General features: G+C 40.2%; 1 protein-coding gene across 1 annotated transcript in view; it reads left to right on the top strand.

Moving 5' to 3' along the window:
• The window catches only part of TNS3 (tensin 3), a 588,043-nt gene that overhangs the window by 354,971 nt on the left and 217,348 nt on the right, over positions 1 to 15,724 (top strand). The window contains exon 17 of the mRNA XM_053714333.1: positions 184 to 288. Within this exon, the coding sequence (XP_053570308.1) occupies positions 184 to 288 (105 nt within the window). The remainder of the gene's footprint in view (positions 1 to 183; positions 289 to 15,724) is intronic.

Genomic DNA, 15,724 nt, shown 5'->3' with positions numbered 1-15,724 from the left:
GTACCAAGAAAACAAATTTATTACAACAGCAGTAAACTGGAAATGTATTTTTTAATTGTACTCTATCTGAATCTTAAAAGAAAAATTTGCATTTTATGGCGCTTTACAAATGCGCTATTTCGTTCTGCAGTCTTGCGCTATTTCATTTTGTAATATGGCTAACTTCAAATTTTAATTGTTTAGGCGCTGGGAACTATCAGAATAACCAGGGAGTGATAATTGACTACAATACATCTGATCCTTTGATACGTTGGGATTCTTATGAAAATACATGTACGGATGGTGAAGGTCAGTCTATAAACGGTTTATTTATTTGCAACTACTCACAAAAACCAATACACTTTATTTTTTTATTTTTCATATAATGTAAATTGCTTCTACTAGAATGATCATTTCTGTACAGTTATTAACAAGGAGCTGAAATTTAAAATCTTATAAAGAGGGATAATGTATACTGTAAACGTAATATAAATTATGCTGTTCTCACCCCTTTCCTCAGCTCCAAGTGTTTTGCGGATCTGGTACTTTTGAATGAATTTCCTCCTATGTGGGTTGCTAACTTTAGAGAGATGTGACAGGGCGTGGGAGAGTTGGGGTGGTGTTTTTTTTTTGTTTTTTCTCCTTTTTTTTCTCTTCTGTTTTTTTGCTTGTTAGAAAATGGTATCCATTTAGGGGTAAAAAAAAAAATTCTATGTCGATTATTAAGATATAAAACTATGAATATTGTTGGTTTTTTCTTATTTGTGCCTTGTGGCCTACTTGTATCTTATTCCCAAAGTATGTAAATATTGTGTTAATATCCCGTCTTTTTTCCTGTACCCTGAATTGGATCACCAATAAAAAGTAAAAAAAAAATTTTTAAAAATGATGCTGTTCTTGCATTAGTCTCGTCAGATCAGGGAGAGCACTGTCCAGTGTATGTTTATTAAAGGGACATTAAACAGTAAGTAAAATGTAAATTAGCCTGAAAATAATGTATATGTTTTTTTAAAGCTATATTAGTTGACTAATAAAGTAATAAATGTAAATTTTCCGCGTCTATAAAATAATGGGCACCACCATTTTGAAACCTCTGTTTCCATTTAATGGCTGTGAGGACTAAACCTAAGTTAAAGTAGTTTTGTTTATCTGGGTTTATAGTCCCTTTAATATTGCTGTATACGATACAATTGTTCATGTATATTATCTGCCTTTAAAGGGACACTGAACCCAAATTATTTCTTTCGTGATTTAGATAGAGCATGACATTTTAAGCAACTTTCTAATTTACTCCTATTATCAATTTGTATTCATTCTCTTGGTATCTTTATTTGAAATGCAAGAATGTAAGTTTAGATGCCGGCCTATTTTTGGTGAACAACCTGGGTTGTTCTTGCTGATTGGTGGATAAATTCATCCACCAATAAAATAATTGCTGTTCAGAGTTATTAATCAAAAAAAGCTTAGATGCCTTCTTTTTCAATTAAAGATAGCAAAATAAAGAAGAAAAATTGATAATAGGAGTAAATTAGAAAGTTGCTTAAAATTGCATGCTCTAGCTGAATCCCTAAAGAAAAAATTTGGGTTCAGTGTCCCTTTAAGAGTCCTCAGCAGAAGGAAGTAGATAAATGAGACCTAGAGTGGCACTCATTACTTTATCTTGGGAATTTGAAAGCCATCAATAAATAATGAAAGTTTATTACGAAATGTTTTTTTACTACACATAAACATTTTATATATCACAATCTGAAAGTGCTTAATGTCTCTTTAAGCAATACATGAAACCCCTAGTAAGATGCTGATGTCCATTTTCATGCTCTTTCCTGTCTGTGTGCTCCCACTGGACAGAGATTAGAATAAACATATTACAAGACTATCAACTAAGAAGCAATAAATGTTCTAACAGTGTTTATAAAATTAAAAGAAACGGAAGGAAGACGTCTCTTTAAATGTTGCTGGCTTATCTTGATATGTTATAGCAGCTTGTTTTTGTCTATTTTAACCAATTATTGTTGTAGCAGTAATTTATTATTCCCCTAGACTTGGCACGTGTGCAGATCAAAATTATCAATACTGTTTTTTTTTTTTTGGTTTTTTTTTTCAATCAAAATACTTTTGGCACATGCCATGTTTTCTGCTTGTTTCTTTGCCCCAATTAAAGCATATGTTATGTGTTAAATATTTTATAAAGAATAATATATGAAGACCATTCAATATCTCACTTTTTGTATTTAAAGGGTCATTAAAGGGACAGTCTACAATATAATTTTTTATTGCTTGAAAGATAGATAATCCCTTTATTACCCATTCCCAAGGTTTGCATAACCAACACATTTAATTGAATATACTTTTTACCTCTGTGATTACCTTGTATATAAGCATCTTCTGACAGCCTCTTGATCACATGACTTTTTATTTATTATCTATTGACTTGCATTTTAACCAATTAGTTGTTGTGCTGACTCTTAAATAACTCCATGGGCCTGAGCACAATGTTATCTATATGGCCCACGTGGACTAGTACTCTCCTGTTGTGAAAGCTAATAAATAAGCATGTGATAAGAGGCTGTCTGTAGTGGCTTAGAAACAGGCGGAAATTTAGAGATTTAAATGTTATAAAGTATATTAATATAACAATGTTTGGTTGTGCAAAGCTGGGGAATGGGTCGTAAAGGCGTTATCTATCTTTTTAAACAATAACAATTTTAGTGTTGACTGTCCCTTTAAACACTAAATGCTAGATAGAATAATGCATTTAAAGAAAAGATTAGTCTGAGAGTAACATGTAGATGTATTCTTTAAAGTTTCATTAGCTGTTAAATATTGACAAAATAAGTGTAAAGTTTTAGGGGCCTATTTATTAATGTGCGAGCGGACATGATCCGATATTGTGGATCATGTCCGCTGCACATCGATAAATGCCGACAGCATACGCTCTCGGCATTTATCATTGCACCAGCAGTTCTGGTGAACTGCTGGTGCAATACCACCCTCTGCAGATTTGCGGCCAATTGGCCGCTAGCAGGGGGTGTCAATCAACCAGATCGTATTCGATCAGGTTGATTTCTGTCCGCCACCTCAGAGCAGGCGGACAGGTTATGGAGCAGCGGCCTTTAGAAGGCTCGCCGGAAACAAAGGGCATCAAGCTCCATACGGAGCTTGATAAATATACCCCTATGTGTCTATAAAAACAATGGGAGCTGCCATGTTGTAACTTAGGTTACCCTCTCTGCTGTGGCCAATGATGGACAGTTATACATAGGTCACTAGAGTGTGCAGCCAATGACTGTGTGAAATATAACAGGGTCTTGCACTTCCATTTCTAACAGAAGCTGAAAAGCTCACAGTTTCAGAATGGAACTACAGGAAAAGCGGACAAAATAAATAATGAAATTATATTGCTGAGCTTTTTATAAATATATAAAGTGTATCATTTTATATTAGCATCTCAAAGTGTTTAATGTCCCTTTAATGTTAATACCAGGTTGTCAGAAAATGACTTTTGTAGGCAAAGCTAATCCATTATATCAGTTATATTTCTAACCTGTAAACCTGTTTAGTTTTTACATGCAGGTCTGGTGAAAGAATAAAGGTGCTATAGATTGTCCTGAGTAGCAATACTTTGGAAAGAGTTATAAGGTTCATAAACAAATATTCTTTCCTTATTGATCACATTTGTGGGATATACACTGTGCTTGTTGGGAACTGTACTTGTATTTGACGCTTTGGGTTAAATTTATGAAACTGCAATCACAGCTTTTAAAGGCTATATGTGGTGCAGGTTTGCATGAGTAAGCTTGTAGCCACATATTAATTAAACTAGGGATGCACCGAAATTTCGGCCGCAGAAACGTTTCGACCAGAAATGGCATTTTTGGTTATTTCGGTTTTCGTTTTTTTTGCTTTTTATTTTCAGTAAAATTATTGTGTAGCATATTTTAAATTTGATGCCAGCCTAGAGCCGCTGTTTGAGTTCATTACTTGACTTACTGTTTTGCATATAATAATAGTTTTCTAGGACTATACTTTATTTGGATAATTATTAAAAAAACAAAACTGTTAAATCTGATTCTGTTACACAGAACTAAATAAAGAATAATACTAGCGATGCACCAAAATTTGGGCCGCCGAAAATGTGCAATTGCAATTTCGGCCCAAAGAGGACCAAAATGGCTAAAAATGTACAGCCCTCCACTGTTCTATTGAGTTACATGTCTATCCTTAGCATAAGGTGAGCAGCACAGCACTGGTACACAGAGCACACACATAAGTACCATGTCATGATGATCTTTTAAACACCAGTGCCCTTTTTTTTTAGAAGGAAACCAAAGTTCTGAATACAGTATTCAAAGGAAGATAAGTAACATGTTTATAAACACTTGATATTATCAGACACAGCCCTAAGCACACACAGTGAATATGTATAAGCCTTATATACAGTGCTCATACATCAGCCTCATGTGCGTAGACATTCTATTCGCCTGAGGCAAATATGCGTGCACACTATAAGGCCCATTTATCAAGCTCCGTATGGAGCTTGTGGGCCCGTGTTTCTGACGAGTTTCGCCAGAAACAGCAGTTATAAAGCAGCGGTCTAAAGACCGCTGCTACTTAACCCTGTCCGCCTGCTCTGAGTACGATCGGGTTGATTGACACCTCCCTGCTGGCAGCCCATTGGCCGCGAATCTGCAGGGGGCGGTGTTGCACCAGCAGCTCTTGTGAGCTGCTGGTGCAATGCTAAATACGGAGAGCATATTGCTCTCCGCATTCAGCGAGGTCTTGCGGACCTGATCCGCACTGTCGGATCAGGTCCGCAAGACCTTTAATAAATAGGCCTCCACATATGCATAATCTGATGGGTCAGTGTGAGACCCGAACCTGGAACTAGGTGGAGATACGATGAGAGACGATCAGGTGCAGCCACGCCCATCACACGGATAACTAAAACACAACATGTCCACCTCGTATTGTTGTCTGGCTATAACCACACTCTCCCTTGTAGAGCTCCACCAGTTTCACTGCAGATCACGTCCATTTTTTGGAGCTTTCCCATCTACAAGCTCTCTCATCTACACACACACACACACACACTGTAGTTAAAAAAGAAAAAAAGTCATTTTCGGTTTTGGTTTTTGGCCAGGGGCATCCTGAATTTTCGGTATCCTTTTCGGTCCAGAATTTTCATTTTGGTGCATCCCTAAATTAAACTGCTTCTTTTGCATCTCTGCCACCTTAGAGATGGCCAGATAAATCACTCTCATGCTTGCTCGTTCAGGGTGATTGACATGACCTGCTCTTGCGTAATTGGTTGCACAGGAGTAGGGGACGGCATTGTCCAAGAAACCTCTTGTGCAATGTTAACTTGCTTTGTGCAATGCAGCATCACAAGTGGTGATTGCAAGCAGACAGGTTTATTATTTGTGAACACAGGTTCAACCTTCCGTCTGCAATGACGATACATTGTGCTTTTTGAGTGTGTTTTTAATATATATATATATATATATATATATATTTATATATATGTTTTCTGTTTTTGACTGTTCCGATGGAAGCATTTGCTGTGTGTTATTGTTTAGTATGTTTTCACTATATATCTTACAGTATTATCTTCATTCACACTAAAAAGGATCATTTATGCATGTGCATAGCATATAACCAATGGCCTATTTTAGCCTAGGCAACTAGCTGTGTCTAGAGCAGAATTGTTAAACAAATGGCGGCGCTGTTCTCCCTCAGGAGACACAGTGAGAATCTTTTGAAGATTTCAACCTGTCTTTACCTCCTGGCCCCAAGTGCCTCTAAAGGAAAACATTGACATACTGGATTGGCTCAAGTTTAAAAAAAAATAAAAAAATCTTGAAATGGTTATTTGTTGGGAATTTGATAGCCTGTTAAACATACATCTTGGGGAAACTAAAATACAATTTAATTTAACCGAATTATTAACACTGAAACAAAATAAGGGTTTGATTCAATTGTACATTGAATATTAAAGTGATGCTAAGCAATGCTAATATTAATGCATATAAATCAATAGATATAAGTATAAATATGCTAATCAAATGTTTACTTTTTTAACAAATGTTTTGGCAAGCAAATAATTAATTTTTTATATCAGACACTCCCCCCCCCCCCCACCTCCTTTGCATATAAAAAGACCCTTTACACAAACAGGAGAAAGCTGGAGTAGGTATACGTTGGTATTCTCCTAAAACTTTGGGGCTTGGTTAGGAGTCTGAAAATTAGAGCAATGTTATTTAAAAATAAGCAAAACTATACATTTAAAAAAACAAAACAAAAAACTTTTTGGGCTTTATAAATATATCATCTACAAAACATTTATGGAAAGAAAAAACGTGTATAATGTCCCTTTAAGGTCTTCTCTGACATGTATGGTAGAAAGGTCTGCTGAATTGTAAACCATCACCCACACAGGTGTTGCCTATTTGGGGTATGGTAGGCGGACAGATTTTAACGTATATAATGTCACAGGAAATGGCAGGAGCTTGCTTTCATTTATTTTAAACTGCTCTTGAGAAAGGTGGTTATCCACCGAAACCGTTCAAATTTTAATTTACAACAAAAGCTTTTAAACCATATGTTTTTATTAAACTGGATTCTGTTTTTGATGTAACAAGATTCCCACTATCTTTGAATAAACAAGTTTTTTACTTACATATTCCTGTGAGCACATTCCATTTAGTGCACCTTTTTGAAAATTTGCTGTATTGCACTATGTTTTCCTTTTGAGGCACTTGGGGCCAGGAGAGAACAGCACCGCCATTTGTTCGAGAAGCGCCGGAGCACACTGCGTTCAAACAAGAAGGGAAGTTTATTTTTTTTATGTTATATTATTTTTCTGTAACTTGTCTCCTTGTTTTAGCGTTGTCTAGAACAGTAGGTTGTGGTTCCTTCCCACTGCTAAACTATCAAAAATGTTTTACTTATGTATTGATTGTACTACAACTCAGTGATCCCTGCTTCTCTGGCTATAGTGCATGGCTGCCCCATCCATAAATATTCTCTATTTCTGCGAAATGTGTGAGGCAAAAATAGATAGTTGGAGGGGCATCTGATTTCCCAGAGCCTATGCAACCACACCCCTGCTTATATCACTATATCATAAGTACGCCCCTGCCTGCATATATCGTTAGTACACCCCTGCATATAGTAGAAATATAGTGAGACGGTGTTATATTACTAATACAAGGCCCCTTCAAATGTAATATGTATTAATTAGTATGAGTACATTATCTTTCTAAAACCAGTTAACTAAACTGGAAATGTATACAGGGAAGGGGGGTGCTGACTGTTTGTTGAGTATAGGAATAAACAAAAGAAAAAGTTGACAGTACCCAGCACTCAGAGGTTAGCCTCTGAGAAAGCCGTGCTAGCGGCGAAATGCGCATCAGGCATTGTCTGTGCGTGTGAGACCTTTATTTGTGTATCTCCCTGGGAATGTGTAATTGATAATTGTAGGCACTTGCCTCCTTTATATAGTAAACAGTCATACAGCTCTGCTCTTTCTCCCTATGCCAGTATTGCACATTATAGATAACGTTGTTTGGGTCAATCCCCTTTTGTAGATAGTTTTAGTGCAATCCGTGCATTTGTGCGAGTTTTGAACTGAACTGTTTGGCCAATTGTTATCCCGGAAGATAATTCTGTTCCTGTGTCTCACATAAACAGTCCTTATCCTCTTTTTTACTCTAAGTTTTAAATGTATGTTTTTACACAATTCTATGTAGTACACCTTTGGTACACCTTACCAATTTTACTTTGATAATAGTAAAAGTTACGTTTTATAACACTACCAGTCTCTGACACTGACCCGGTTTCAGGTATCATCGCTATCCTATGGTATTATGTGAGTGCTGGGTACCAACTTTTTCTTTTGTTTATTCCCACCCCTGCATATATAAGTAGTACAACCTTCTGGCATATATCATTAGTACGCCCCTGCATATACCATTAGTATGTCCCTGCTTATATCATTAGTCACAGCTGCATATATATAGTTAGTATGCCCCTGCATATATCATTAATACCCCCCCTGCATATATCATTAGTATGCCCCTGCAGATATCATTAGTACACCACTGCATATATTAGTAGTATGTCCCTGCTTATATCATTAGTACACAGCTGCATATATATAGTTAATACCCCCTGCATATATAATTAGTACGCCCCTGCATATATAATTAGTACGCCCCTGCATATATCATTAGTACACCCCTGCCTGCATATATGATTAGTACACCCCTGCCTGCATATATCATTAGTACACCCCTGCCTGCATATATCATTAGTATGCCCCTTCCTGCATATATCAATAGTATGCCACTCCCTGAATATATCATTAGTATGCCCTTGCCTGCATATATCATTAGTATGCCCTTGCCTGCATATATCATTAGTATGCCCTTGCCTGCATATAGCATTGGTATCCCCCCTGCCTGCATATATCATTGGTATGCCCCTGCCTGCATATATCATTGGTATGCCCCTGCCTGCATATATCATTGGTATGCCCCTTCCTGAATATATCATTGGTATGTTCCTGCCTGCATATATCATTGGTATGTTCCTGCCTGCATATATCATTGGTATGCCCCTGCCTGCATATATCATTGGTATGCCCCTGCCTGCATATATCATTGGTATGCCCCTGCCTGCATATATCATTGGTATGCCCCTGCCTGCATATATCATTGGTATGCCCCTACCTGCATATATCATTGGTATGCCCCTGCCTGCATATATCATTGGTATGCCCCTGCCTGCATATATCAATAGTATGCCACTCCCTGAATATATCATTAGTATGCCCATGCCTGCATATATCATTAGTATGCCCTTGCCTGCATATAGCATTGGTATCCCCCCTGCCTGCATATATCATTGGTATGCCCCTGCCTGCATATATCATTGGTATGCCCCTGCCTGCATATATCATTGGTATGCCCCTTCCTGAATATATCATTGGTATGTTCCTGCCTGCATATATCATTGGTATGTTCCTGCCTGCATATATCATTGGTATGTTCCTGCCTGCATATATCATTGGTATGCCCCTGCCTGCATATATCATTGGTATGCCCCTGCCTGCATATATCATTGGTATGCCCCTGCCTGCATATATCATTGATATGCCCCTGCCTGCATATATCATTGGTATGCCCCTGCCTGCATATATCATTGGTATGCCCCTGCCTGCATATATCATTGGTATGCCCCTGCCTGCATATATCATTGGTACGGCCCTGCCTGTATATATCATTAGTACACCCCTACATATAGCATTAGTACGTTCCTGTCTGCATATATTAGTACGCCCCTGCATATATTATTAGTATGCCCCTGCATATATCATTAGTACACTCCTGCATATATCATTAGTACACCCCTGCCTGCATATATCATTAGTACGTCCATGCATATATCATTAGTACGTCCATGCATATATCTTTATTATGCCCCCGCAGATATCTTTAGTATGCCCCTGCAGATATCTTTAGTACGCCCCCGCAGATATCTTTAGTACGCCCCTGCAGATATCTTTAGTACGCCTCTGCAGATATCTTTAGTACGCCCCTGCAGATATCTTTAGTACGCCCCTGCATATATCATTAGTACACTCCTGCATATATCATTAGTACACCCCTGCCTGCATATATCATTAGTATGCCCCTGCAGATATCTTTAGTACGCCCCCGCAGATATCTTTAGTACGCCCCCGCAGATATCTTTAGTACGCCTCTGCAGATATCTTTAGTACGCCCCTGCAGATATCTTTAGTACGCCCCTGCATATATCATTAGTACACTCCTGCATATATCATTAGTACACCCCTGCCTGCATATATCATTAGTATGCCCCTGCAGATATCTTTAGTACGCCCCTGCAGATATCTTTAATACGCCCCTGCAGATATCTTTAGTACGCCCCTGCCTGCCTATATCGTTAGTATGTCCCTGGCTGCATATATCATTAGTAATTTAACCTTTTTTTTTTTTTTTTTTAGCAGAATTTGCATGGTTTTGCAAATCAACAGCAGTTGAGAAATTATATATAAATAAGCTTTTGCTCTTGTGTAAGCAGTCACTGTGTGGGACCCTGCTGCAGGGTCAGTTACCTTTCACTGTTCACAAGTATGATGTGGGCATTTCAAACTAGGGAGTGAAATAAGCACAGAAAAAAGGGCAAAGTAATAAATATTAATTGCACTGCTGTTTTATATTCCTTAAAGAGACCTGAAAGTGCAAAAACACAAACATGCTTTAAAAAAGGGAGTTTCTCCAACATAGGTGTGTCCGGTCCACGGCGTCATCCTTACTTGTGGGATATTCTCTTCCCCAACAGGAAATGGCAAAGAGCCCAGCAAAGCTGGTCACATGATCCCTCCTAGGCTCCGCCTACCCCAGTCATTCTCTTTGCCGTTGTACAGGCAACATCTCCACGGAGATGGCTTAGAGTTTTTTAGTGTTTAACTGTAGTTTTTATTATTCAATCAAGAGTTTGTTATTTTGAAATAGTGCTGGTATGTACTATTTACTCAGAAACAGAAAAGAGATGAAGATTTCTGTTTGTATGAGGAAAATGATTTTAGCAACCGTCACTAAAATCCATGGCTGTTCCACACAGGACTGTTGAGAGCAATTAACTTCAGTTGGGGGAACAGTGAGCAGTCTCTTGCTGCTTGAGGTATGACACATTCTAACAAGACGATGTAATGCTGGAAGCTGTCATTTTCCCTATGGGATCCGGTAAGCCATGTTTATTACGATCGTAAATAAGGGCTTCACAAGGGCTTATTAAGACTGTAGACTTTTTTTGGGCTAAATCGATTCATTATTAACACATATTTAGCCTTGAGGAATCATTTTATTTGGGTATTTTGCTATAATAATATCGGCAGGCACTGTTTTAGACACCTTATTCTTTAGGGACTTTCCCAAAGCATAGGCAGAGCCTCATTTTCGCGCCGGTGTTGCGCACTTGTTTTTGAGAGACATGGCATGCAGTCGCATGTGAGAGGAGCTCTGATACTTAGAAAGACTTTCTGAAGGCGTCATTTGGTATCGTATTCCCCTTTGGGCTTGGTTGGGTCTCAGCAAAGCAGATACCAGGGACTGTAAAGGGGTTAAAGTTCAAAACGGCTCCGGTTCCGTTATTTTAAGGGTTAAAGCTTCCAAATTTGGTGTGCAATACTTTTAAGGCTTTAAGACACTGTGGTGAAAATTTGGTGAATTTTGAACAATTCCTTCATGTTTTTTCGCAATTGCAGTAATAAAGTGTGTTCAGTTTAAAATTTAAAGTGACAGTAACGGTTTTATTTTAAAACGTTTTTTGTACTTTGTTATCAAGTTTATGCCTGTTTAACATGTCTGAACTACCAGATAGACTGTGTTCTGAATGTGGGGAAGCCAGAATTCCTATTCATTTAAATAAATGTGATTTATGTGACAATGATGCCCAAGATGATTCCTCAAGTGAGGGGAGTAAGCATGGTACTGCATCATTCCCTCCTTCGTCTACACGAGTCTTGCCCACTCAGGAGGCCCCTAGTACATCTAGCGCGCCAATACTCCTTACTATGCAACAATTAACGGCTGTAATGGATAATTCTGTCAAAAACATTTTAGCCAAAATGAACACTTATCAGCGTAAGCGCGACTGCTCTGTTTTAGATACTGAAGAGCATGACGACGCTGATAATAATGTTTCTGAAGGGCCCCTAACCCAGTCTGATGGGGCCAGGGAGGTTTTGTCTGAGGGAGAAATTACTGATTCAGGGAACATTTCTCAACAAGCTGAACCTGATGTGATTACATTTAAATTTAAGTTGGAACATCTCCGCATTCTGCTTAAGGAGGTATTATCCACTCTGGATGATTGTGACAAGTTGGTCATCCCAGAGAAACTATGTAAAATGGACAAGTTCCTAGAGGTGCCGGGGCTCCCAGAAGCTTTTCCTATACCCAAGCGGGTGGCGGACATTGTTAATAAAGAATGGGAAAGGCCCGGTATTCCTTTCGTCCCTCCCCCCATATTTAAAAAATTGTTTCCTATGGTCGACCCCAGAAAGGACTTATGGCAGACAGTCCCCAAGGTCGAGGGAGCGGTTTCCACTTTAAACAAACGCACCACTATACCCATAGAGGATAGTTGTGCTTTCAAAGATCCTATGGATAAAAAATTAGAAGGTTTGCTTAAAAAGATGTTTGTTCAGCAGGGTTACCTTCTACAACCAATTTCATGCGTTGTCCCTGTCGCTACAGCCGCATGTTTCTGGTTCGATGAGCTGATAAAGGCGGTCGATAGTGATTCTCCTCCTTATGAGGAGATTATAGACAGAATCAATGCTCTCAAATTGGCTAATTCTTTTACCCTAGACGCCACTTTGCAATTGGCTAGGTTAGCGGCTAAGAATTCTGGGTTTGCTATTGTGGCGCGCAGAGCGCTTTGGTTGAAATCTTGGTCGGCTGATGCGTCTTCCAAGAACAAGCTACTTAACATTCCTTTCAAGGGGAAAACGCTGTTTGGCCCTGACTTGAAAGAGATTATCTCTGATATCACTGGGGGTAAGGGCCACGCCCTTCCTCAGGATCGGCCTTTCAAGGCAAAAAATAAACCTAATTTTCGTCCCTTTCGTAGAAACGGACCAGCCCAAAGTGCTACGTCCTCTAAGCAAGAGGGTAATACTTCTCAAGCCAAGCCAGCTTGGAGACCAATGCAAGGCTGGAACAAGGGAAAGCAGGCCAAGAAACCTGCCACTGCTACCAAGACAGCATGAAATGTTGGCCCCCGATCCGGGACCGGATCTGGTGGGGGGCAGACTCTCTCTCTTCGCTCAGGCTTGGGCAAGAGATGTTCTGGATCCTTGGGCGCTAGAAATAGTCTCCCAAGGTTATCTTCTGGAATTCAAGGGGCTTCCCCCAAGGGGGAGGTTCCACAGGTCTCAGTTGTCTTCAGACCACATAAAAAGACAGGCATTCTTACATTGCGTAGAAGACCTGTTAAAAATGGGAGTGATTCATCCTGTTCCATTAAGAGAACAAGGGATGGGGTTCTACTCCAATCTGTTCATAGTTCCCAAAAAAGAGGGAACGTTCAGACCAATCTTAGTTCTCAAGATCTTAAACAAGTTTCTCAAGGTTCCATCGTTCAAGATGGAAACCATTCGAACTATTCTTCCTTCCATCCAGGAAGGTCAATTCATGACCACGGTGGATTTAAAGGATGCGTATCTACATATTCCTATCCACAAGGAACATCATCGGTTCCTAAGGTTCGCATTCCTGGACAAGCATTACCAGTTCGTGGCGCTTCCTTTCGGATTAGCCACTGCTCCAAGGATTTTCACAAAGGTACTAGGGTCCCTTCTAGCTGTGCTAAGACCAAGGGGCATTGCTGTAGTACCTTACTTGGACGACATTCTGATTCAAGCGTCGTCCCTTCCTCAAGCAAAGGCTCACACGGACATAGTCCTGGCCTTTCTCAGATCTCACGGATGGAAAGTGAACGTGGAAAAGAGTTCTCTATCTCCGTCAACAAGGGTTCCCTTCTTGGGAACAATAATAGACTCCTTAGAAATGAGGATATTTCTGACAGAGGCCAGAAAAACAAAACTTCTAGACTCTTGTCGGATACTTCATTCCGTTCCTCTTCCTTCCATAGCTCAGTGCATGGAAGTGATCGGGTTGATGGTAGCGGCAATGGACATAGTTCCTTTTGCGCGCATTCATCTAAGACCATTACAACTGTGCATGCTCAGTCAGTGGAATGGGGATTATACAGACTTGTCTCCGAAGATACAAGTAAATCAGAGGACCAGAGACTCACTCCGTTGGTGGCTGTCCCTGGACAACCTGTCACGAGGGATGACATTCCGCAGACCAGAGTGGGTCATTGTCACGACCGACGCCAGTCTGATGGGCTGGGGCGCGGTCTGGGGATCCCTGAAAGCTCAGGGTCTTTGGTCTCGGGAAGAATCTCTTCTACCGATAAATATTCTGGAACTGAGAGCGATATTCAATGCTCTCAAGGCTTGGCCTCAGCTAGCGAGGGCCAAGTTCATACGGTTTCACTCAGACAACATGACAACTGTTGCGTACATCAACCATCAGGGGGGAACAAGGAGTTCCCTAGCGATGGAAGAAGTGACCAAAATCATTCTATGGGCGGAGTCTCACTCCTGCCACCTGTCCGCTATCCACATCCCAGGAGTGGAAAATTGGGAAGCGGATTTTCTGAGTCGTCAGACATTACATCCGGGGGAGTGGGAACTCCATTCGGAAATCTTTGCCCAAGTCACTCAGCTGTGGGGCATTCCAGACATGGATCTGATGGCCTCTCGTCAGAACTTCAAAGTTCCTTGCTACGGGTCCAGATCCAGGGATCCCAAGGCGGCTCTAGTGGATGCACTAGTAGCACCTTGGACCTTCAAACTAGCTTATGTGTTCCCGCCGTTTCCTCTCATCCCCAGGCTGGTAGCCAGGATCTATCAGGAGAGGGCGTCGGTGATCTTGATAGCTCCTGCGTGGCCACGCAGGACTTGGTATGCAGATCTGGTGAATATGTCATCGGCTCCACCTTGGAAGCTACCTTTGAGACGAGACCTTCTTGTTCAGGGTCCGTTCGAACATCCGAACCTGGTTTCACTCCAGCTGACTGCTTGGAGATTGAACGCTTGATCTTATCGAAGCGAGGGTTCTCAGATTCTGTTATCGATACTCTTGTTCAGGCCAGAAAGCCTGTAACTAGAAAGATTTACCACAAAATTTGGAAAAAATATATCTGTTGGTGTGAATCTAAAGGATTCCCTTGGGACAAGGTTAAGATTCCTAAGATTCTATCCTTCCTTCAAGAAGGATTGGAAAAAGGATTATCTGCAAGTTCCCTGAAGGGACAGATTTCTGCCTTGTCTGTGTTACTTCACAAAAAGCTGGCAGCTGTGCCAGATGTTCAAGCCTTTGTTCAGGCTCTGGTTAGAATTAAGCCTGTTTACAAACCTTTGACTCCTCCTTGGAGTCTCAATTTAGTTCTTTCAGTTCTTCAGGGGGTTCCGTTTGAACCCTTACATTCCGTTGATATTAAGTTATTATCTTGGAAAGTTTTGTTTTTGGTTGCAATTTCTTCTGCTAGAAGAGTTTCAGAATTATCTGCTCTGCAGTGTTCTCCTCCTTATCTGGTGTTCCATGCAGATAAGGTGGTTTTACGTACTAAACCTGGTTTTCTTCCAAAAGTTGTTTCTAACAAAAACATTAACCAGGAGATTATCGTACCTTCTCTGTGTCCGAAACCAGTTTCAAAGAAGGAACGTTTGTTGCACAATTTGGATGTTGTTCGCGCTCTAAAATTCTATTTAGATGCTACAAAGGATTTTAGACAAACATCTTCCTTGTTTGTTGTTTATTCCGGTAAAAGGAGAGGTCAAAAAGCAACTTCTACCTCTCTCTCTTTTTGGATTAAAAGCATCATCAGATTGGCTTACGAGACTGCCGGACGGCAGCCTCCCGAAAGAATCACAGCTCATTCCACTAGGGCTGTGGCTTCCACATGGGCCTTCAAGAACGAGGCTTCTGTTGATCAGATATGTAGGGCAGCGACTTGGTCTTCACTGCACACTTTTACCAAATTTTACAAGTTTGATACTTTTGCTTCTTCTGAGGCTATTTTTGGGAGAAAGGTTTTGCAAACCGTGGTGCCTTCCATTTAGGTGACCTGATTTGCTCCCTCC

Source organism: Bombina bombina, chromosome 5, assembly GCF_027579735.1.
Source record: "Bombina bombina isolate aBomBom1 chromosome 5, aBomBom1.pri, whole genome shotgun sequence".
Classification (NCBI taxonomy): Eukaryota; Metazoa; Chordata; class Amphibia; order Anura; family Bombinatoridae; genus Bombina; species Bombina bombina.
Note: the sequence above shows the minus strand (reverse complement) of the source record. Positions and strands in the feature narration are given on the sequence as shown.